The sequence below is a fragment of the Stigmatopora nigra genome, chromosome 6 (genome assembly GCF_051989575.1).
Source record: "Stigmatopora nigra isolate UIUO_SnigA chromosome 6, RoL_Snig_1.1, whole genome shotgun sequence".
In the NCBI taxonomy this organism is placed as follows: domain Eukaryota; kingdom Metazoa; phylum Chordata; class Actinopteri; order Syngnathiformes; family Syngnathidae; genus Stigmatopora; species Stigmatopora nigra.
This window is the reverse complement of record NC_135513.1, coordinates 10,250,488-10,275,110: the sequence shown is the minus strand read 5'-3', so window position 1 is coordinate 10,275,110 and position 24,623 is coordinate 10,250,488. Positions and strand designations below refer to the sequence as shown.

At 38.6% G+C, this 24,623-nt stretch overlaps 3 protein-coding genes and 1 long non-coding RNA gene across 5 annotated transcripts; 1 reads left to right on the top strand and 3 right to left on the bottom strand.

Moving 5' to 3' along the window:
* Window positions 1-123: 123 nt before the first annotated feature.
* Window positions 124-7,234, top strand: LOC144198155 (sialoadhesin-like). The gene is made up of 12 exons (XM_077719035.1): window positions 124-251; window positions 770-1,132; window positions 1,915-2,121; window positions 2,199-2,522; window positions 2,729-2,953; window positions 3,812-4,087; window positions 4,273-4,530; window positions 4,773-5,033; window positions 5,099-5,180; window positions 6,043-6,091; window positions 6,252-6,430; window positions 6,946-7,234. Exons 1-12 carry the CDS (start codon window positions 149-151, stop codon window positions 6,998-7,000), a joined length of 2,382 nt encoding a protein of 793 aa, XP_077575161.1. The 5' UTR covers window positions 124-148; the 3' UTR covers window positions 7,001-7,234.
* On the bottom strand, window positions 5,992-20,211 carry LOC144197822 (complement C3-like; the record flags this gene model as incomplete). Its single annotated transcript, XM_077718482.1, has 41 exons — window positions 5,992-7,945; window positions 8,576-8,723; window positions 8,801-8,881; window positions 8,960-9,043; window positions 9,109-9,198; window positions 9,574-9,679; window positions 9,762-9,851; window positions 9,978-10,065; window positions 10,167-10,218; window positions 10,492-10,582; window positions 10,648-10,707; window positions 10,798-10,953; window positions 11,177-11,337; window positions 11,510-11,669; window positions 11,819-11,926; window positions 12,145-12,307; window positions 12,380-12,455; window positions 12,656-12,859; window positions 12,931-13,014; window positions 13,360-13,420; window positions 13,518-13,727; window positions 14,102-14,241; window positions 14,489-14,574; window positions 14,761-15,034; window positions 15,280-15,567; window positions 15,688-15,756; window positions 15,829-15,958; window positions 16,094-16,249; window positions 16,587-16,778; window positions 17,231-17,446; window positions 17,571-17,711; window positions 17,789-17,904; window positions 18,077-18,191; window positions 18,268-18,370; window positions 18,709-18,796; window positions 18,891-18,973; window positions 19,214-19,305; window positions 19,381-19,451; window positions 19,538-19,703; window positions 19,776-19,965; window positions 20,141-20,211. Coding segments are annotated over 41 exons (5,202 nt in total), but the record flags the coding sequence as incomplete, so codon positions are not given.
* A 1-nt stretch (window position 20,212) lies between these two features.
* LOC144198154 (uncharacterized) lies at window positions 20,213-21,163 on the bottom strand. The gene is made up of 4 exons (XR_013326666.1): window positions 20,921-21,163; window positions 20,501-20,527; window positions 20,403-20,432; window positions 20,213-20,275 (listed from the first exon to the last, which is right to left on the bottom strand). It is a non-coding gene; the product is annotated as an uncharacterized LOC144198154 (long non-coding RNA).
* Window positions 21,164-21,420: 257 nt separating this feature from the next.
* yju2b (YJU2 splicing factor homolog B) lies at window positions 21,421-24,613 on the bottom strand. Of its 2 annotated transcripts, none has more exons than XM_077719081.1 (10): window positions 24,532-24,613; window positions 23,741-23,786; window positions 23,615-23,668; window positions 23,442-23,524; window positions 23,256-23,311; window positions 23,129-23,189; window positions 22,928-23,070; window positions 22,653-22,825; window positions 22,299-22,437; window positions 21,421-22,011 (listed from the first exon to the last, which is right to left on the bottom strand). In XM_077719081.1, exons 2-10 carry the CDS (start codon window positions 23,741-23,743, stop codon window positions 21,683-21,685), a joined length of 1,041 nt encoding a protein of 346 aa, XP_077575207.1. In that variant the 5' UTR covers window positions 23,744-23,786; window positions 24,532-24,613; the 3' UTR covers window positions 21,421-21,682. The 2 variants fall into 2 exon arrangements, with proteins under 2 accessions (XP_077575207.1, XP_077575208.1); XM_077719082.1 differs by having other exon boundaries at window positions 23,741-23,781; window positions 24,532-24,608.
* Between the last annotated feature and the right edge of the window lie 10 nt (window positions 24,614-24,623).

The following is a 24,623-nucleotide window of genomic DNA, read 5'->3' as shown; positions in this document are numbered from 1 at the left end:
CATCTATCTCATCTCTGCTGTGTTCTTTTTCACACTTCAAACATTTTTCCCCACAATGCAAAGCGTCTTCATGCATGTCAATGAGAGAAAGAGGAAGAAGACCAGCTTTTGCTTTCTAATATACTTGCACCAAGAGTGAGTGACACCAATGAGAGGCATACATGCAGCTCATATAACAAGTAAATACAGAATGAGCTGGACAGCAAAGAGGGAATTTGTCAAGCTTGTCATCTTACTGTTTTGCTTACAAGGTACGATCTCGCTTATATTTTGCCACATTTGTGTCATTTAACATTTTTTATCAAATGTTGATTTTATCAATTTCACTCTTACCGCCTTCTTTGTCAACATCTAAGGATTTAAAAATATCATTAATTCTTCCATAGGTGACAAAACAACTGACAAATCGACAAACAAACAAAAAATAACCCACAAATTCATATACGTATACCGAAGTTTTCTATTTGTGGCTTGCAATTTTTTTTAAACTTCCTGTCACAGAGAAAGTGTGTGAACTCCACCAAATAGTTTTTTTTTTCCATGCCAATATTTAATTTTCTACACAAATCACATGTTCCAAAAGAAACATTGTGAATTGATTTCAGCAAAAGCAACATATAGATTTTAATTTTCATCTCATCTCATTTTCTGAACGCACACGAAATGTTCAATCATTCTAGAGAGAGTGGGAGATAAAAAGATAGAGAGGGCGGGTTAAGAATATAAATAGTACAGTAAACTTGCATTTAATGTTGTAAATGTCTTTCAGTGTCCCATGAAAGGACTACAAATAATTGGGGTGGGTCATTCACCCAGGAGACCATATGCGGTCTAACAGGAACCACAGTGATCCTCGAATGCTCATTCTGGTACCCAAAAACACAGAATGGCCAAAACATAATAGTCGAGAAGACACTCTGGTTCATCAAAGGTCCCAGTTATGACCCTGAAGATTTAATGATGGACCATGATTACATTGGTCGTCTCGACTTAAACTGTGAAGTCAGCTCGTGCACTTTGTCCATAAAAGAGCTGAAAACTCAAGATGCGAACGTTTACGGGTTCAGATTCATCACTAATGCGACAGAAAAAGGATACAGTCTCACGTCTACAGTCACTTTGACTGTCACTGGTATGGATTCTCTTCTTTCTTCATTAAAAATAGCTTTCCACCAAGCAAGAAGGTCTTGAAGCTTCCATCAATATTTATTGTGCTGTTTTATCTAGAAACTGGCCAAAAATGGGCTGGAGGCGGGGTTTACCGGGCTGGAGGCGGGGTTTACCGGGCCGGGTTCCCGGCCAATTATAGCGCACTTCTAGAAAAACTACCATTGAGGTAGACGCAAAAAGCGATGGACAATTTGGAGTTTTTGGGGCGTGGGAGGAAGCTGGAGTACCCCGAGAAAAACAACACATGGATGGGGAAAAAAAAGACAAATTTTACATAGGAAGATTGGAGCCCGGGATTGAACCATCAATCTCATAACTGTGAGGCGGATGTCTTAAGCACTCATTGACCGTGCCATAGAAAAATAAACAAAGAGAACAATGAATTTTACATTATGAATTACATTCTTTTGAGATTTTCTCAATATACCTGACACAATATATTTTAACTATTAGGTGTAGTATATTTTTTCAACATTGTCTTTTTCTAAAAAGATGACAAGTTCAAGAGTAGAAAAAAACTAGTCTAGGGTGAACAGAGTGGCCCTCGTGAGAAGGAGTGCTTACAAAGAATGGGGAAATCCATTTTCCACAAAATTATATCATCAAATAAAATACAATCAGACACAAAAGTGACAAAGTGAAGCAAAGATGATTCACCTTGGTGGAAATGGGCTATAAAAGTTTAACATGGTAATAAATGTTTTTTTAATACGACATGTATGGATTTGTTTCACACAATTTCAGATCTCAATATTGTAAAAGACTCAAACAATTATCTGAGCTGCAAAGTCCAAAGTCCAAAGTGTGATCTGGACAAAATTGACAAAACTTCATATATCTGGTATAAGAATGCAAATAAATTGCACTCATATGAAGAGTTTCTGCTTTCTGACTACGGCAGCTACTCCTGTGTTATAAAAGGACACGAAAAGCATGTTTCCCCTCCAATATGTGAGTTGTGGAATTCTACTACACGAGTTTACAGCTTCTCGCTAGTACTTGTGCTAAATTGTTGTTTAATCTTTCAGGTGTGAACAACGAATGTGACAGCGTGCATTACAATGAAAAAAATATCTGTGCCTACAAAGGCTCGTCAGTCGAGATCTCTTGCATTTACAGCGACCACATGAATACATCAGAAAAAATCTGGTTCAGACCAGATAGTCCTGACACTTGGAATGTTCCCTCTAAGTCTCAGGACCCTCAGAGAGACCGGTATTCCACTTTGGATTCTCCTAACAGAAAATCAATTCTACAAATCAAAAATGTGACGGAAAAAGATTCTGCAGAGTATCGCTTCAAATTCACACATTGGGGACGCGATTTACCTGGAACCACTTTGACAGTTATAGGTAATATGGAAACACATCGTTAAAATCACAGGGATTTGACTTTAAAAAATGAATGGGCCATAACAAATCAACAGTTCAGATTTTGTCATCTCATGTTAAACATGTGTGCCACCGTTTTAGAATGACCAAGTCACTATCCCAGATTTAAACCCTACAAGGCATGCATTTTTCAATTTTGTATTGCTGTTTTCTGTACTTGCCGCCAGCTGGGCAGGTGAAGGTGATCAAGACTGAAGTGAAGGATTCGTCAACGGTCGCTTTGTTGTTCTGCCACACGAGCTGCACTCCTGCAAGTTCTCTGTCTTGGCGCTGGAATAGGAATAGCCGCTCTTATGTCTTTTCAACTAGGAATGTGACTATAACTTTACAACCTGGAGATTACATCACCTGTGCTGCTGAAGGATACCCATTTAGTGTGTCTCCTCCACTATGTGAGCTATTTTTCAATGCTTTGTGCTTTAATTTGCATATCAATTCAATTTTTGTCTCTAAAATTCAGAAATTAAAATGTAATGTTGGGTGTATATATATATATATATATATATATATATATATATATATATATATATATATATATATATATATATATATATATATATATATATATATATATATATATATATATATATATATATATATATATATATATATATATATATATATATATATATATATATATATATATATATATATATATATATATATATATATATATGTATATATGTATATATGTATATATGTATATATGTATATATGTATATATGTATATATGTATATATATATATATACACCCAACATTACATTTTAATTTCTGAATTTTATATATATATATATATATATATATATATATATATATATATATATATATATATATATATATATATATATATATATATATATATATATATAAATAAAATCATTTAAAACATTTATTCGTTGTAGATAAACAAATGACTAAACTATTTATTAAATAAGTAGTTATTTTAACAAGAAAATGGGTAAAATAATTTAAAAACTTTTTAATAAAAGAGTAAATCTATCCATAGGTCCATAGGTCCATGGGTCAGTAGGCAATAGTGAACATAAATTTAGGGCAACTAAAACAACAAAGAAAGAAAATGTTTGATACTATTTACCATGAGATATTCATTTATTCAACTTACGTACGGCTTTCCACACAAGGGTTAAGGGGGACACCCCAGAGGGGGACACCATAGGGATGTTGCACCTTGGTGGTGGGTGACTCTGTTGACTAACATTCAACCATAGCTTTTACTCGTCTCCTACAGATGCTCTTGAAGCCCCCAAGGTTTTAATAAGTATTTCACAAGAGATCAAGGAGGGCGATTCACTGACCCTGACCTGCAAAGCTGACACCCCAACGTCATCGAGACAGTGGTACAAGTGGTACAACAACACCGGAATTTTAACCCGTGAGGTCACGAGTCATGGAGATAAGCTGGTCTTCAGCTCCATTCATGCTTCACATTCCGCTGAGTATTTTTGTGAAGTGGGGAATGAGTTGGGGGAGAAAACATCGCAACCCGTCACAATTGATGTAAAATGTAAGTATATACATTTCATTTACAGATTGTGAACAGAGTAATTAAGGGCAATTGTTTGTGTCAGGTTTTTACTCGAAACTGCACCTCTATTGAATAGTACCAAAATTAAAAAAAATATATAAATATCTGTTATTAACAAACAAACATTTGTGGGACTCGGATGAGCATTACCTTGTGCTCTTTAGATCCTCCAAGGTTCTCTGATTTGTCATTGGGGGATTATGATGTCATCAAAGAGGGGGATCAGGTGACTCTCAACTGCAAGAGTGATGCTGACCCAGATGCTGACTACACCTTCTACAAGGACAACTCTGAGCTCCAGAGTTCAGGAAGAACTTATATTTTCCCCTCCATAAGCTACAAAGATGCTGGAAACTTCACCTGCAAGGCCCAAAATAAATATGGAAAGATCATTTCTTCACAGGTGGTCGTAGAAGTCCAACGTGAGTACCAAAAACAACTTGAAGGTTAAGTGTAGGTATCACAGCCAAACGACTGGCCAAGTTTTCAAAACTAGAAGGGAAAAAAATGCATTTTTCATTTATTTTAGGTGATGCTCTTAAATTGTATGATAAATTATTATGTTTAAAGAACAACCAGGGCACCTGATTGAAATGTTAAAACATTTCATTTGATAAAATAGGAGCAGAGAGAGAAAGAGAGTAAATCAAGTGTTCCCAAACAGATGGTCCTAAGGATACAAGAATCTCAGGCGGACTCTCCTCTAAAGTTAGAGTGGGTTCGTCAGTCAGTTTGACGTGTAGCAGTGTCGCTAACCCCTCCGCCACCTACAATTGGTACAAGGACAATGAGGAGTCTTCCAAATTCACGGGAGCCATTTTCAACATCATCAACTTCCAACCGGATAATGAGGGGGTATATCACTGCAAGGCCCAAAACTCCATGGGAACAGAGAATGCCACACTCCGGCTTCTCGTAAAAGCTGGTAGGTCATGGTCACAAGGTACCGACGTAAAGTATGGCTCGTTTGACGTTCCGCTTCCCTATCAGCTTCTCCGACAATAATGGCCGTGGGTTGCACCATGGCCGGCATCCTGCTCATCCTACTTTTGGTCACCATCCTGCTGCTCAGGTTATTGCATTTTTTTTCACTTGCCCTTAAAAGTCTTAAAATTTCTCCAAAATAGACAGTGCGCCTTATATATGGAAAAAACAGAAAACCAAAAACGAAAAACCACCACTGTCGGATAAAAAACACAAATGCTTGAACTGAAACAATACTGTTAAATATGCAGATGCCTTCTTAGTTTACAACATCTTACATAATATAGCTCCTCCCCCACTGCAAGATTTTATACAAAAAAAATCCAAAACATCAACAATGGCTGGCTCTAGAGGTGACTGTGTAGTGAGCGCTTCATACCTGGAAGTCAATAGCAATGACCGCATTTTCACGACTATATGGCGCACTTAAAAGTCTTAAATTTCTCCTTATAATACGGTGCGCCTTATAGTCGTGAAAATACGGTATTTAGAATGTCCAAAGAGGATCTCAAAGACTAATTTTAAAAGGATAAAATACTGTGCTATAGTGTCTGAACAGTTTAAACAAGCACAATTGTGTTGACAGAGGAAACATACTATATGCATTATTTTGATTGACAGTCAGCACAGACACGTAGTGATAGGATTACCTACATTTATTATTTATGTATTTATTTTGATCTAATTTTGTTAAAGTTTTTGACAAGTGTCTTTACTTTTGCCAAGCTCAACTATTTATTCCTTTTAATTTGACTTTTAAGGACCTGAGAAGATGTCAGAGTTAAAAAAAAAGTCCATTTAATATGTAGATCTTAAAATATAGATGTTTAAAAGATAAAATTGTTAAATACGTAATCAAAAATAAACAATGTTTTAACTGAAATTGATCAAAATTTGGGCACATTTCAAATGTCATATTTATTTTCATGTTATTTTTCCTCTACTTTTAGGAAAAAGATAAATCCTAATTGCAGAACACACTTAAGCACTTTAGCTCAGGTAAGTATACAAATTTACTAAACTTGTTTGACATGTTTCAATATCAAGAGTAGGTACGATTTCTACAAAATGTTGGCAAAAAAAAGAATCATTTCCAAACTGGAAGTATGTGTTTAAAAAGAGAAGGAATGATGAGACTGATTTTCAAAAATGTTGCCAGTCAAAAACAAATGAAGAGAGCAACGGGGATCAACAGGACGAGTTGGTGTACTCCATGGTGGAGTTTTCCAAGCACTCTCCAATCTACTCCAATGTCACCAAGGCCAAAAGAGCTCAGGATAAGGATGAAGACGAAAGCGTAGATTACACAACTGTCAAATGTGACAACAGAGCCACAGTGTAAGTACAGCATCCCCCCTCCCCCACTTTTTATCATTTAAATGCGTCCTCTGAGCCTCTTAAAATTGATCCAGTCATTTATAACTGGTCCAAAACCCTCTAATCCTTTTTTAATTAGAGCAACATTCAATATATTGGACATGGCTACAAAAGTGAGTTCATAATAAAGACCTATGCCTAAATGTAACCACAAAGTAGGCAAATCTGGGTTTTGATGAAGCATTTTTGATCAAATTACCCCAATTAAGATGCTTAAAAAGATAGAAAACATTCAACCTTTGAAACCCGTTCTACACATTGACATCAACATTGGAGAACATAAGGCATAGAAATGTCCACTAACCTATTTGAGGGTAGTTTGAACAAATACTGGCCACAACACGAACAGGTACACCAAAAAATTGGATGGACGATTAAACAAGATGCTCCTAAAAGTGTCACTTTAAATAATCTTGAATATAATGCTGTTGTACTGTACTGGATCATTTGAATGTTTTTTTTTTCCCAATCTAAAGATTGAAGTCAAAAATGAGCATGGATGTTTCTTCGGTCTACGGCAATGTGCAATAAAGATGCACATGATCTCCTTGTGGGATAGCAAGACATTGAAGATAAAGGTTATTTCCTTGCTTGCTTTGTTGAAATGTTATTAAAGAGACGTAAATGAGAGATTTTTGGCATTCAGACAAAATTGAATTTTATGATTATATGTAAAAAATTGTGATAGATGGACTTTACATTTTTCTTATGGATTGTTGTGCTTTTTAGACAAACGCAAAATGGGCATTAAATGGCTTTTCAGCTTTTGAGTCTTCTATTTGTTGTATGTTTTTGTTGTTGGGTTTCTATTTTTTTGAGTCAAATGCAATAACAGTTAATGCATTTTCTAATCTTAACAATATTCATGTGTACTTAATGCAGTTAATTTTAAAAAGCAAGCTTTATGGGACAAATAATTAAAAACTCATGCTATTTTAAAGGCTCAAATAAATTAGCGTTTTTTAAAAAATCCATTATATTCTCAATGTATTGTGGTGCAATAAAACTTCATTATCATGAGATCCTATTGACAAATCCCAATGTACTCAAACAGCAGTAAATACAAGTTTTCATACGCTTTTACTAAAAACAAATATTACTTAAATCCATTTTCTGGGAAAAATCCCCAAACCGTTTTACTTTATGTAAAAATACCAGTGATGAACAAATTGTATACTATTATGGAGAGAAAAAAAAAATTACTCACCTTATAAGCACCGTGTTCAGATTTTGGTGGCTTTTTGTGTAAATACTCAATATTAAGGTCCTGTTTTGAAAATACATATTTCCAAATGCATGACATTCTTCCAATAACTCACAGAAGAGAAAGATTCTCATAAACGGCAGGCGTTGAGTGACAGTTCTGTGGCGGCAGCATCTAGGTGGGCACATTTCTCCCGCAGAATTCCGTTGGTGCAATTGTTTGGAGAAGGCCAATGCTCCACCCACGTCGCCGCCCCCAATGTGTACACAAACCTCAAAAAAAAAAAACACACACACAAGAAATTGTTAAAGTACTTCGTGAGTAATTTTATAATCTGCAAATGAAATGTACTTAATAATCAGTAATATACTTCATATATGCATTTATTTCATGGGTTGATTTAAAAACAACTGCAAGTAAAATCTTTTTATGAAATGATAGTTTTTTGCGTTTTTTGGGAAGGATTGCATTTTTTTCGCAGTTTTCAGCCTTTTGGCGTTTTTCCAGTTTTGCCAATTTCTTTCACAGTATTCACAATTTGGCGTTTTCGGCAAGTGGGTTTCCTGTTTTCTCATTTTTTTGCCCTAAATGTAGTTTTTTGCACTTTTTTTTACATGGTTTTGATGGTTTAGGTGTAAGTGTTTTATGTGATTTGTTGTGTTCTTCGACAGGATGTCAACAATGATTACAACAATCACTGATGCTTGTAAAAATGAATCATAGCGCTTCAGTATTTTCTATAGAAAACAGTAGTTTTTTCCTAGTTCAAGCTTGCGATTTATTTCTAGTGTCTCCTGCTAATTTCGGAAGATGTTAACCCTTGACCATTATAATTCAATTCAGTATGTTTGACGATATTGCATGTAATTTCTATTTTATCCGTTCAACCACCACTCGCATACCTGTTGTTCTCCGTGTCTACATCCCATTGGTCTTCCTTGGGTCCAATGATGAGGTACTGGGATCCCACCTTCAAGTCTAGTCCTTCTCTGCAGTGCCCATGGGACATGAACACCCTTGTTTGCCCTGCCTCCACTCCCGCTTCCACCCCTGTAAAATATATTTCACACTTCAACTTCAACGCTTGGTTCCTAATATGTCTTGACACCATAAAAAGGAACCCTCACCCAGTTTGATGACTCGCGTGATTTCCATTTCATACTTGTCGTAATAACTCTGTTGGACACTAACAACTTTAACCTGGTAGACTGAAAACACAAAGGAAGAATAAAATCACATAACGTGTAGGATGTGGTTAGGGGAATTAATGTTAGTGTAAAAAGTACCGTGGTGAAGGGAAGTGCAGGCAAATGTCTCTCTCTCTTTGGCACTGAAACTCTCATTGTCTGCTTTGCTGACACAGCAGTCACCTGTTGAGGATAGCAGATTTTGGATGGTAGTGTTCATTTTGATAGGTTGGTTTAGTTCTGTTTACCCTGAGTGCAGCGGCAGATGTTGTCCTCGCAGATGTGTGTCAGATCCTCCTGGTCCTGATTGGGAGTGTACATCTTAGTACAGCGGTGGTCTATGGGACAAAAGTGTTCTCATCAATATCATTAATATGACAGTTGAAATTATTATCCTCAATTAAACAAACTAGAGTGATTAGCATGGTGCTTACATAAAACTGAAATCGCCATTGAAACACTCATAAGATCAGCTCCAATTGGAAAAAAGTTATCAAATTAACTTTTTTTGTAGCAGTTGGGAAGAAATGGGCTCACATTCTCAAAAAAAAAACTCTTTTTGTTAGGATAAAATGAATTTCTGGCCCTCACTATACTAATCATAGTACTACAATGTAAGTAACGGATTAACTAAAGGCCCAGTTTGAAAACCCATGTATGAGAGGGTGTATTTTTAAAAAATGGTCAATCAGAGCTTTACATATGAGCAGTACCAGGGTTGTAGTACTCGTATACGGTGACCGAGGAGGGCTGCAGGAGGCCGACTTTGAAGTTCTGCTGAAGTCTGAAGATGAGAATTTCAGGTTCTTTGTGGGACACCTGAACAGAGAGGAAGATAACACCAACTGAGCTTGGAGATGACCTAACACCGCAGAAGCAAGTTTTCAGTTCTGATGACCACCTTGAACAAGTGTATGATGAGCGAACCCCTGTCGCTGAGGTTGTCCACCATCTTATAGTCGCTGATGTAGTGGTCTACAGAATTGGAAAGCTGAAACAACACAGACATTATTATTATTATTATATTTGTCAACAACATAAAATATTCTCTTAACCCACAGGACTACAATAGGCCAATAAAGAGCCCAGAGTATTAATGAAAATATAAAATACGCACAATCTCCAAGTCTGAGTTTTCAGGTGTGAAGCCCGTGGGTAGACTGACATCCAAGACCACCAGCCTGATGTCACTATTTCCTAACGCCCTGTGACAGCCAAATATATTCAATTATGTAGTGATATTTATCAACTCAAATATATATTTAGCACACAGGTACCACATGAAGTACTACATGAATGCAATCACCTGATTTTAATGTTAAGCAGGTACGATTTTTCCACATCTGCAGGAGCCTTTTCTGTAGCAGTGAAAAACAAAAGAAAAAATACTACTTCAGATTATGACGAGTAACGTTTCCCCTAAGAACGGTGAAGAATCTCAAAACTTAAGACCCCAGTATTTTTGCAATAACAATGAACTCTTATAGATAATATAATTAATATTTTCTTGTAAAGAATAAAAAGTGTATGCAGATTTGTTTTTTTAGCAGCATGTGCTTGTCACTATGAATATGAGTGCAATGTTTTATCCACATTTTTTGCCAAGTTGCTTTTTCTTTGTGAAAACTCACCGCTGGATTCGTCAATGTCGACGCTGAGCTCAAAATGTTGGCAAGGTGTCTTTTCGTCCACCTCGTGCAGCTGGTTGTAATATGTCACCACCTGGAGTGCCATGACACATAAATGATTGACCACCTTAAGGTTTGCCGTCTTAGTGCTCGCATTACCTCTAATATTCCCTGCCCGCTGCCTTTAGCCTCTACTGTCAGGTCCAAATCAGCCGGGAGCTGCAAAAGAGTGGTGGTAAATTGAATAATGGAAGCTAATGTTAAAGCATTGGTCAGTTATTGGATCTAACTTTGGTGTATTTATCTTACCCTGGACGATTGTGCTGCATAAGCAGTTCTGGCGTTGAAGTGGTATCGGATGTCTCGTCGGCCCGTGGTCTTGACGTCCACGTCCAGTGAGAGCTCGCTAGTAGTCCGAGTCTTCATCAGGTACTCCGACAATGCCTGCAGCACCACCATGGTGGACTGGGACCAACAGCAAGACAAACAACTTGATTAACTATAAGATGACCTGGTTGTGTTTTTTCCCCTTACATTATTTATAATGACATTTCATCATTGGAATATGGGAAACACACCTGAAAAAGGTTGGTTAGGGGAAAATGTGGGGAAAATAGTTCCAGATATCACACTTGTGCAATTTTCTGGAAATATCTCCAGCTATTATAATTTATAGAATGAACATTACCTGCGTAGAGCCGTAACCTCCGCCCATCCTTCGCTGTGCATTGATCCACTGGAAAGCTTTGGCCGCTTCCTGCATGCGATCCATCTTGACGAGGGCCAGCAAAGCATAACCGGTTGCCTCCAGCGAGAACAAATGGTTGTGAGCGTCGGGCCAGTGGGTGCCTGCCATGTACAAAGGAAGAACCTCATTTTTTTTTAATCCTTTTTGAGGCCTGCTGTGTATTTTGGACAATAATGTCTGCTAGATCCTAATATAAAATGTAAAATGCTGGAGAGATGCCGGTGGAAAGTAGCTTAGGTGGCATTGTAAGTGACAAATGATGGATGAAAATACCATCTGGGGATGCTGCAAGGAGCTGCTTGGTAAGGTCATGGGCGCCATGGTCTGTTCCCGTCAATGTGAGTGCATAGGAGGCGATGGCCACAGTGTACGGCCTCCTGCCCGACGTCGCCAATGCGTTCTTTAGGAAAGTTGTTGTGCTCCCGATAGTCTCCTTTAGAATGTGGACAAGGGATCAATTGATTATGGTTAAACAAATGATGTGATGGACAAATCCTGTAGCATATCTGAGGATTTCTCACGCCATTCAAATGTGCTACTGGGGGGAACAGTAGATGGAAGTTATGATTAGTAATGACTTACATCCAGGTTTTGCTGGCTGCATTGTATCCCCGCCTGTTTGGCCTCAGCCAGGGCGACGAGGACGAATGCCGTCAACGTGATCTCAGGGTCGTCACCACGCAACCCACCCTACAAAGACAGTTGTGTGGGTAAAACTTAATAATTGTGTTGAATGTACACATAATATAAATAAAGCAACTTTGAAGAGAGTCATAGCAGACTTCATAATATTGGCAAACACCATATAATCTGAAAAAATATCCTAAAGTCATCTAATTGGAGACATACACCCCTACTGTCTATGTATATGCTTATTCTTAAATTATGATGTTAAATGTCTGCCATACTGTCATAGTGGTACTGTAGACTGGGTTATCCTCCACAAAGCTTCCACTGGGGAGTTTCAGCTTGTTGCGCACCAGGAAGTCCAGTGGATCGCACACTTGTTGCGTGTCCACACCAATGACCGAGTGAGCCATGGAGAATACCTTCACCACATACGCTGTGATCCTGAGCGCCAGACAAGAGGGATTAATTATGAGTGGTCACTTTTATGATTGTGGTTATGATGATAAACTGAACCATGTGCTTGCACCCTCCCTCCTGTAGGGAGGGTAAGAGCCTTCTTTTTTCTTGTATGCCAGCTGATTCCCATAGCCTGAAAATAAATGAACAAAAAAAATCATCACTATAATTAATTATGTTTCCCATCCATTTATGTTGTTGAACTATCTGGGTCTTGTTGATATATGACTTACTCTTTTCATGCTCGATTTTTAACTTATCCAACAGTGTGCTCACCAATATAAAATCCACAGCATACCAATTCTGCACCTGTTATCCATCCACCAAACTTACCTCTCCTGATGTATTTAAGCGCATCAGCCTTGCGCTCCACTCCAACAGCTTCCCAGTTGTCGGTTCGGTCCAGATAGATGGTGGCGATGAGCGGCAGGGTGATGGAAGCCAGATTCTGCTCCACGCAGCCACCCGGCATACGAATCAGAGACGCCAATGAGTCATCACTTATGGAGTTGTCTATGCTGTCAGCCAGCACGTTCCCTGGGAAAGGTCCAAAGAAGGAAGGATGACTTGAATTGAGATGGAATATCAGAGTTTATGCCATGACTGACCTCGCACATTGATGAAGGTTTCTGGTGTAGACTTTGGCACCACGCCCTCCAGGACCACTCTCCCTACTCGGACACTCTGCTTACCTGCACATTATATTTTTTTTCATTGGCAATTTTCCTTAATGACAGATATGGCAATTTATGATTGTACACAAGTCTATCACATATGATCAATGATTTAGATAAGTCAACAAAGTTTCCTGTTCTTAGGTGAAACTTGGTTTTGTGATTAATTGTATCCTAAATCCTACTCCTGTGGTTCTGAAAAATGACCCAAATTACTTCCAAACAACTGACATTTTATGTCTTTAATGGCATGGCCTCTTGAGATTCTTTGGTCAGTCTCCTCATGACAGACATGAGTGATATTAAATAAAAGTGTATTTGGAATGTTCAAAACCAGTTTGTGTCTGAAACAGAAATCCACACCTCCTTCAGCTCCTGGGTTCAAAACTGTGCTCCAAACTTTGGTCTTCTGTACGCCATCCATCTGTTTGTGCCATGAAAATTTCAAAATTACCTCAGAAAATATTGGGAAATGGAATATTTGGGTTACGGGAAAATTGTGAAACTTATAGCTTGCTCACCACCACCCGCAGAAGTTTCTGTACGCGGTCTCCGCCCATCATGTCTCGAGCTACCACCATCACTTCAATTGGGAGTCGTCCTACTGCCAGAGGCATGATGGTGTAGGGCACAACTTTTGATGTACCTGCCGGTAGAGTGACTTCCTGTGTGTTGCGATCACGGAAAGCCACACTGCACATGTCTTCAGTCTTCATTAGAACCACACGGACCTTGGATCGAAGTTTTAGGGGGGGGGGGGGGTTGGGGCATATCATTCACTTTGTCGTATACTACATTGGCCATTTGAAGTACGTCTTTCCGAATCTGATAGGCTTCATTTGATATTACAGCAAATGTAACTTTTTTTCATAGTGTTCCACTTGTATTATCTATTATTACATTCATGTGTTATATTTTCAAATATGTGCAACATTTCATACTAAAAAATGGTGATGGTGGAGATGCTAAGTGCAATAACAAACTTCTTATGAAAAACAAATGTTCTCATAGTCTATATTTAAAGAAAAAAAGGAATTCCTGCAGCATTGCCCGAACTATTCTGTTGTATTTGATATCAAACGTGTGCATCAGAAGCATGACTTACGTGTAGGTCGTCGTAACCGTAGTTGTGAATGACGGCTTTGATCTGCACCTGCTCGTTTCTAGCCACCGAGTACGGAAGTTTCAAGTCAACAAAAAAGCGCTTCCATGCCTTTATGTTGTATGGCTCAGCCACACAGAAACCTGGAGGTCAACAACCCCATTGAAATTTTAATAAATGAAGAATATATTATTAAAATCATAACAACATTTTACATTATGATATAAATATGCAAATAAATGATTAAAAACAAGTTTTCCCTAAAATTACTAGAATGCAGTACTAGGAGATAAAACAGAACCAATAGCTAAATTTCTAAACATAAATATGATTTAATAAAAATAAAGATAAAATAAGTGATACTGTAAGTGATTTCATGGTCATCTTTACCCGTGGTTGAAGAGGAGCTGATGGCGAGGACACCCCACTCTGTGATGCTGTCAGGCAAAGGCTGACTCACCTCCATGGATGCCAGCCTGAAAACAATCCACACACAATCTCACAGGTCATCATAAATAATAAAGACAGTCAAAATAACTAACTAATAATCATCATTTCTTTTGAATAACAAACCAAGTAACCTTCTAAGAAACGAATTATTTCAAGGCTCCAATTTTTTGCCTCCAATGGATGCTTTTGTCTTCAATATTCGCTTTGCTCACCCATCTCTGTCAGCCTCATTGGGCAGTTTGATATCGGTCCAAAGCCATGACTCGAAGAATCTAAAGCGCAGATAAACGTCAGCCTCGTCTAGGTACTCGTCTTCTTCGTCCTCGTAGTCGTCCACTTGTTCGTTTTCGACATGTGCCACAATTTCTGGGCGTACGTTCTCCTTCACCATGTTCACGCTAGGTCTTCTAACAAGAACTTTGGGAATTACAGCAGTCTTGCGCACGTCGCTGTAGGCAACAACGTCAACCATGCGTGTTTCCCAATCTGGAAGAACAATGTCTTATTAAGTTGTAAAAATGAAAAAAATGGCCACTATAGTAAAAATATAAGTCACCAAAAGCAAATCATTACAGTAAATGAGTAAGCACTTTTTTGTGGCTTTGTATTGAAACATTGTCCTTCATTTAACAGGTTTTCTCAAAGCTCACATTAATGTAATTGTGTTAAGAAAAATAATCATTGTAAATGAAATATTTTTACAATGGAAAACAACACTGTACAATACTTACTAAACATTTCTCTCCTTAGAGGCACGCGTGTAGCCAAGATTAATGGTTGGGAGGTGGTGGTTGGCGCCATGGTGGTCGGTGGCATCGTGGTTGTCGGTGGCATCGTGGTGGGCATCTCTGTATCCAGAAGTTCATCTCGGTAGGTGGCACAACAGTATCGGAAGGCCCGGATGCACTCCCAGCCTTCGGTGATGTAGAGGGAGCGCCGAGTGCACGAGTACGGCATGCGCACGGCCCGAAGACCGTCTTTGCAGCACTGATGTTCAAGTTTCTCCTTGTAGTGATTCTCTGACATATCATACAAGATATTGAGAAAACGTGCATGACACAGTAATGTTGTGTAATATGAAGAGAAGTTGAACATTGTGAAAATAAAGTAGAAGAGATAACAACAACTAAAAAACTCACCCAGCTGAGCCTTCCGCTTTAAAAGTTCAGCAGAACGCTTCCTTCTGTTTTTGGCTGGACAATGCAAAGCTAAAGAGGGAGGCCATGATCATCATTATGGTTCTTTTTATAATTTGTGTTCTTATTATTATTGTGTCGCACTTTTCCTGATGTCAGTCCTGTATCCAGCATTTGAGGTGTAGAGCAGGCCGGCATCCTGAAAGAGCTTCATGGCATTGATTCCTCCACCGCGTGTACAGCCCAAATCCCCTTTCTCCACTGTCTCCCACATCTAAAAAAAAAAAAAAAACACAACAATGGAGAGCCATTTTGGATTATAAGTGAAAAGTCTTTAACAGCCACCACGTGGCTTTATATAAATTTGAGGAGAAAATTGACTATGTAATCAGACAAATGTTAGTGTGACCTTTCTCTGCGTGAGTCTGTCCTTCTTGAGCAGAAAGACGGAGTTGTCCACAGCCACCAGGTTAACGCTGGCCCCTGGGTCACCTCGAACTCGGAACTGGAAGCTCTTACCTGGCGTATAATCTCGATGCACGCCGTCTACCGGACCTAGCTTCAACTGATACACACACACACACACATATGAACACATTAACGCCTAATTATCTATATATAACTGTCAGTGGCTTTAACTTGACACTGCTGTGTATTGAGTTTATGCAATATCAAAAATGTATTAATAGTGATGTTGTATCAAATAATGCTGTCTGTTTTTCTGTGTAGATTGTGTGTTTCCATTTTCAGTTGTCTTGCATGCATTGATTGACTGTTGAGCGGAGACAGGGACATCTTGAAGTTGATTGGTTATTTTACTGAGATGAAGTTGAAATATAAACAATTATTGGACAAAGATTGTAGCTGTTAATCCAAATTAGCTCAGCAAAAAGAAGACTTACATCACCAATACAGGATGGTGTCACATCCACCCAAATAGAATCAGCCACTACTTCCTTGGAAGGGAGACTGTAGAAGGCTACAAAGCGGAAGGAAGGCATCAAGTCGGTGGTGACCTCTAACCCCACGCTTGTTACAAGGTGACCGGTCACATCTAATCGTTGAGCTTTTACAATCTGGCCTTTGTTGATTACCTGGAAAAGACACAATTAATTATTAGAGCAATTTTCTATGAGTAGTCCCTCATTTGTGTTTTTTTTTTGTAATGCCTTGAGAAAATAGTGTATTCAGCAAATTTGGATAGTATTTTTAAAAGTAAACATACAATTTAATTCTACTTCAAGAGATATATATTGCAAGACTTAGAGAAACAAAAGTAATTCCAATAAAATTGTAATATGTAATGTTGTATAACAATATTATGAGAAAATCTTGATTTAGTGCAATTTGAAAAAGTTATATTTCTAAAATAGATATGCAATATGAAGGAGAAAAAATTGTAGATTATAAAAAAAGTTATAGGATTTAAATTTCACAGTAAAATGAGAAAGTAAGAAAGTCAAAACAATAAATAGGCACAGATATGAGAAAAAAGGAAGAGCATCAGATGGGTTTCTATATTCTAATCTCTCAGAATGGTCCTGACCAGGTAGGTGATCTGTTTGATGTGTTGTCTGGTGTTCTGATCTGTAGTGGAGATGGTAAGTTTGAGGGAAAGTGTTTCTCCTGGAGATGCCGTGTTTCTACTGGTAGAAATGTAGAGGTAATTAGGACTTTGACTGGAGGAACTGCGATAAGGGAGGAGGAACATTTCGGTTTTGGCCTGCTGTTCCAGTTTGAGTCCGGCCACCTGAGTCTCAGCCTGGGAACACACACAAAATAGTTTCAACCTTTTGGTCTTATTTTGTATCAACTAATTAACATCTTTAAGTTGACTAGATCTTTGTCTGGTCATAAATCCCTAAACATCTTGTATTAATTCTCACAATGAGGGCTTGGTTTGGACTTTTGGGCATGTTGGCTGTGACCCTGGCTGTGCCCGAGTTGACCATAATGGGATCCTGCAGGAGGTTCACCTTCACCGGGATGTTGTGGGCTGGGGAACCATCATGATGGTTCACTTGGATCTGTGGACACAAGCGGGAGGACATCTTTTTTTTGTAAATGTGACAATATCGATTGATTATGATGATGATAAACCCACGGTAAAGTCAAAGGGTAGTCCTGGCTTGAAATACTTGACTGTGTCCTTAAAAGAAAGGACATAAGGAGAGTCGACAATCTTGATGCCCATCTTCTCAGCTTCCACCAAGTCACTGCCTTCACAAGTAGAAATATTAAGTTGTAATATTTGAAATGTCAATAAGTCTCATGGCTTTGACTTATAAAAGTCTTGACTGTTTTTTTTTTATAATCATTATAGATAAGTACAGTATATTTATCTTGATTTTAAGACTATGTATTGGCCATTGTATCATTATTTCTCGCTTACCTGTCACGGTGAGGACAGAAGCTTTGACATAGACTGAGTTCCCCACTAAGGTTCTGACATTTGGGTATGCTGCCTTCAGCTCATCCATAGTCAGCTTGACAACTCCACCATCCAGCTAGAGCATAATTATCATGAACGAAAGGTTATCATTTGCTATATGTGTATATGGATATTCTTTTGGAGTGACTCACATTTGTCAACTGCTTCAATGAAGGCAACCGTCTCATCTCGTTGTTGAAAATGACCCCAAATGACAAATAGGCTGTGCCCTGAACTGGCTCTCCATAGAGGTACCTGGACCAAACACCATGTTATTACAAACTTGGTTCATAGAGGACCCCTAGTTATTGTAGCAGAGATGTTCTCAGCCAGGGTTGCTCATTAGGTCGATCGCTAAGGTACTATTTGTAGATTGCCTGAAAGTGAGGTTTGATCCGGTCTGTTTGTTTCCTTAAGGCCTGAGCAAGGTCTCATTTAACAATCTTTATGTTCTCATCGGGATTAAAGTCTGGTGCCAACAGCCTCGGCTAATATAAACGACCTGGCACAGACGCTTGTTAAATCTTTCATTTGATTTTGAACACCTTAATTTGTTTGGATGAAATACAGTAGTTTTTTAAAGAGGGACTGACCTGGCTGTGACCTCCACCTCCAGCTCGTTGTCATCAAGGCTCAGAAATGTTTTTTTAGGTGTCAACGTCACATTGAAAGCAGGGAGTACTACAACATAAATATGACTTGAATTAACTGGCTTTCCCCACAGTTATTGGTCAGTCAAACCAAAATGAGGCAGTGATGATAGATGCCAACATACCATGTTTCTTCACCTCAAAGTGTGAGGTGAAAGTGTTTTGCTTCCAGTGGTCAAACTTGGCAATCACCTTCCACACACCTTCACTAATTAAAGTCAGAAAAACACATTTGAAGTCACTATTTGCACATCAGTTTCTTTTATGTAAAACCTTAATTTCATGTAAAAAAATGTTCATTTAAATTTTAAAAAATCCTTAATTTTGATGCATCAAAGTGCTGGTTTTGACTATCAATACTTTATAATAACAGTTCGACTGCATCAAAATATTATCCTTCACTTAATCTCAACTTTTCAAAGCTCCATTCTTGACCGAATCTACTTACTTTGCCATTTCTGTGAGGTAAAAAGAATCTGAAAAGACACCAGAAGAAGCCTTGGTCCTTAAAACCTGCTTAACCACCACTCCTTCTGGATTCTGCCAAGCACATTCATACATATAAATAAACATACGAAAAAAAATATCATACTAACTATAATCACTTTTACTGACCTGTATATCTATGGTGAGAGAGCTGTCCAATGCCTTAAAGGTCAATGATGACACAAATGCTCTCAAGCGAACTGCAAAAGAGGAAAAATATAATCAACCATGTTAAGTGTAGTTTTGCAGTAAAGTTCCATTTATTTTTTTTAAACAAAAACCTTACCCTCATCTCCAGGGTTGTATATGGGCTTATCAGTCTGAATGAAAATGTATCCAGAATGGAAGGACACCATGACAGTCCTCTCCTCCACATGATAACCCCCAAAGCTGACCTTCAGTATAACGTACTTGTTCTTTGTCTCATCGCGATTTAATGAACCTGAAGGAATCTGAAGGGGAGAACCAGACAGTTCAGGCATAGACAAATATGAAGTGATACACAGGGGAAAGTGTGCTTTCACCTGGATAGACTTGAGGCTGTAGAAGCCATTGCTCTGATCCAGCACGAGCTTGTCTGTCAAGAGTGTTGTGGCTTTGGTGAAGTCAAACACAGTGATGGTAACATCAATGGGGCTGGTGATGTACTCTGCCTCAAGATAGATATTCTCTGGGCTGTCAGCCCTCAACAGATCTGGGGCTACAAGTGTGAACCTGAAGTTTCAGTTTGATAAGTGATTAGATCTTGCAGTACATTAACATTTTTTCAGATGGAAAATAATTGCGTAGGTTGCCTCTTTATCATCTTAAAACGAGAAAAATAAATAATTGCACAGATGCCATTAGATTTTTTTAATTTAATAGTTTGTTAGTTGTAATAGGACCATACCTTGGGACATCTACTTTTCGTGGTGGTGGTGGTGGTGGCGGGGGTGGCGGCGGTGGTGGTGGTGGCGGGGGTGGCGGCGGTGGTGGTGGTGGCGGGGGTGGTGGTGGCGCTGCTGCTGATGAAGGCTTGTTCACTCTGAAAAGATCATGCAATGTTGTTATATTTAGCAAAAAATGGATGAGAAGTTTGTGAAATGTGTTTTAGCATTTGAGGTAAAAATGTGAATTGGATAGTATGCATGGGTGTAACTGTGGTTACTTACAATACAGGGAGGAGACCTATGTTTGCCACTCTGCAAAGAAAACTCACAATTTAAAACATCGCCCAGCATCACCACCTACCCATGTCATCATAACTTACTTGTGGACGATTTTGGATAGTTTTTTTCTGCAAAGAGTGCATAGATGGATTAGTCTGTGAAAGTTGCCGTAACATGTTCACCAGCGATGAACTTCAGTTCTGACTGTACCAGCAAATATTAAATTTAGATATAGTGTTGGAATAGAATACAATCTCCTGGGCACCGAAAGCTCAAAGGCAATTAAATTGAGACAGCAACAAACTGGCAAAAAATAAAAAAATAAAAATCACATCTATATCCTTGAAAGAGTACAGCCATACAAAAATTTCCCAAATGTATACTGTTGGAAATAAATGAAGAAAAAATAAGAGACAGAAAAAAAATGGTCACCGTTTCTAATTGGGCTTTAGATAACGGAGAAAACATGGCTGGCCCTGACTATATCCACCATTGTTATTAGCACCAGCGTGGGAGCTCACCTCAGGCTTTTCCGTGCTCCAATGTCACAGAGAAGGCACAAGAGTATCATCCAACGCAGGGTTCGTCCAGTCATGGTGAATTCAGTGGACGGTAGACCCTCTGGTTGGATTCACAGGTACTAAAGCAAACTAGGATATCTATCCAAGTTGAAGGTTGAACACAAAATGGGAAAGAATATTAGAAAGTGTGCAGAACTATGATTTTGAGTTTGCACAAGCTGGCTCATTTCGCAATAACAGAAAGTCCACAAATGTGTTTTCATGTTTGCTCAAAATGGACAACTTGTATTCATGGTTAGGTTGTATTGATTTTTTTTTTTTTTGGAAAGAGATCAATGACATTTTTTACTACCCCCAAGATAAAGTCCAATTACCAATTTCTAAAATGAGTCCATTCTTTACAACAAGGGGTGCTGGAGCCTATTCCAGGCAACTATGGGCTAATAAAAAAAACTATGATAAAAATCCATTTTAACTAAAAACAGAGAGGCTGCAATTGATGATTTTTAACATTTATTTCACATTGCTGACACTATTTGGTACACCACCTTCAAAACATGAGTATTTTTTCTGAAAGAGTGAGCAGAATTTCAGTTTAGATTCCTAGAGGTTTAAAATAAAAAAAAGAAGAAGAATAGGAGGACATGTTATCTGTGTGCATGTCATGTTTGCATTGAAACGTCACCAATGTCCAGGCAGGAATTCCTGCCGCCTAACCAGAAGTGGTCAGCCATTAAGTACTTTGTGTACTTTCATTTGCTCTCAATGACCATGGTCCGAGTCTGAGTCACTGTAATTGGGCACAAGGGAGCCCAAAATTGACACATTCGTGTCCTGCTCAATATTTACATTTTCTTGTGACGACACCGATGGAGCCATCTCCTGTGAGTCTGACTTTCTGCGTATCAGGGGGGTCCGCGACGAGCCTAGAGCCTTGGCAATGGCTGCCTCTTTACCCTGCTGGCCCAGCTTGTGGAGGAGACTCCCAGATGTGTTAGGGGTTGCGGTGGGGGTAGTACACACCAGAGAAGTGTTGAACCACGGACGCGAGGAGATCTCTTGTCGTTTGCCGCGCTGTTTCTCCTCGTATGCTTATTGAGGGGAAACCACAATTTAGGTTAGAGTACAAATGACTGAATTTTTTTGCCATTATGTACATAATTTGTCTGATCCCCGGTAAATAAAGGAAAAACATGCTCAGTGTACTTTGTACACCTATGGTGAAACTCCATATTCAAATATAGTGGAATAGATATTAAAATTATAGTATAGCGTATTTCTATTTTGAATATTAATGAGAAATCTAGGAATTTGCCTTTCAAGGAGGCCCTGTAAAATTGTCAAAATGTTTAATTTTGTGTGTAATTTGTCAACTCACAGTCAGGCGTCTGTAAGCTGAGTAGAGCTGCCAGCCTCTTATCCTCTTTGCGCTCGGGCAGCAGTGGTATGCTCAGGTTAGTCCTCGCCCGCACGGCATCATCCTTCTCCTCTTTCTCCACAATCAACTTCTTTTCTGTCTTCAGAGTAAAAGTACAACAATACTTAAATTGACAATTCTCTCAAATTACAAAGCCCAAAAATATACCTATCACAGAAAAAGCATTTTAGATTAAATAGGAAACATCTTTCACAAACCACACAATCTACTTGGCTTGATCCAATTTTTATGGATTCGCATGGGACGACATATGACACATTAAATCAGGTGTCTAACTGGAGCAGGCAGTTTTACCCTAAACTTCTTGCGCAGGACGCTGTTGAGCTGAAAGTCATCTTTCCATCCAGCCTGGTGGTCCTGCAGCTCTAGCAATGAGGGCAGTGCTTTAATCAGCTTCTCTTTGTCCTTTCCACCATGGTCCAACTTAAACATGGCATCAGTCTCCAGTTTCTCCTTTTCTTGTCGCTCTGGTAGAAATCACATCACAATGAAAATCACAAATGTCACTTTTGTTTGATGCTTTAACTCCCTTCTTACACTTTTTACTATTAAAATAGCAGATTACATACCGGTGGTGAGTATCTGTTCATTGTCAGCCATGTCCCATCGCTCCTCTTTCCTACTGGCACCACTGACAATAACATAGTCGCAGGCAGCTGGGTCTGTTTGCATTTCGATGTGGTTGACGCAAAGGTGGCACTTCATCCGGAATCTGATGAAAAGAAGCTTATAAATCTCGGTTGAAGTTTCACTTATCATTAAGTGCTCACCTGTAAATGGGTGTGGTGAAGTAGTTGCCCACTTTTTTCTTCTCTGCATTGTATCGGACACCTGAGCAAAATAAGTAACAGTGAGGATAGAATGATTAGGTAGAATAGACGTCAATATTGAACTTACCCATGCCTATATGGTTCTTGCAACCATCACACCAGATGTTGTAAGGCATTTCAAACCTGCACAGACCGAAATTAATTGTCGTGAGCCACAGTTCCACAAAACAGTTGAGTATTAAATATGGAGTAAAATGAAAGAGGCATTTTTTGAAGACATTTCTATATCAAATGGTAGTGTACAAATACGAACCTGATGATGAGGATGCCCTGGGACAACTTTCTGGCACGCTCCCGGAGGGCATGTGTTTTGTGGTAGCCATTGAGAGAACCATGCTAGAAGAGAGGGAGGAAAAAAATGGGATTAAGATTTGGGTTGGACTTGAATTTTTGAATGTATATAATTAAAATAAATCATCCACACACCTTAGCTGGATTGAAGTCCGGCGGATAATACTTGTTTGTTCCTTTTCGTTCACCCTGCAAAAACACACAATTGAGTTTGGGTTGGAAAATGACAGCATTTAAAATGTAGCTTAACCACTATCTCACCATCTTGCCAACAAGAAGTCTGCACGGCTGGGAGAATCAGTCTATACTTGGAAATAAAGTCAGAAAAGATTATTAGTGAACGGCTATGTACCAAGAAGGTACCTACCTCAGTGGTACACCTTCAAAAACGTAAAAAAAAAAATAAACATACTTTAATGCAGACTACGGAGCCACATTTGGCTAAGATCATTCATGACCTCATATTACTATTGAGTAATTTTTATTGCTGTGGTGAGGCGGATGAAACACTCCAAATTGTCCATAGATTTAGAGTGTGTGCGCCTATGTCTCATTGTTTATATTTGTATTCTTATTATAATCAATTAATGTGTCCAGTGATTGACTGGCATTTCATAGTGCACCCTGCCGATTCGCCATAGTTAGCTGGGATCGGATTCAGCGACCCTCGTGAGGATAAATGGGGGGAGGAGGGGCTGTATCACTGATGGTAATTGCTATGAATTGCTGCACATTGTACTTAACCGATGTAAACGTTATACATCCGTCAACAAAGTGAATCAAAAGTTAACACAACATGACTTAACAACTGAATTGAATACTTAACGCGAATATATTTGAAATCAAAAGTATAAATGGAGTGTTACATAAACAGAAGGTAACTAAACTATAACATTCTAGCAATTTGATTGGCTTGTAATATAATGACATCCAAGACAGCAAGTGGGATCTAAGGCTTACTTACGTATATACGATATTGTGACAATGAATCTGCACAATCTAATTGGGGACTCCTTAATGTAAAACCCTTCAATTTTGACTGAAATACTTACTTAGGCTGATGTAAACACCGACAGACAACACGGAAGATATGACGGGAGGTACACATACATGCGCGGCATAGACGGATATGACGTTTATGGGC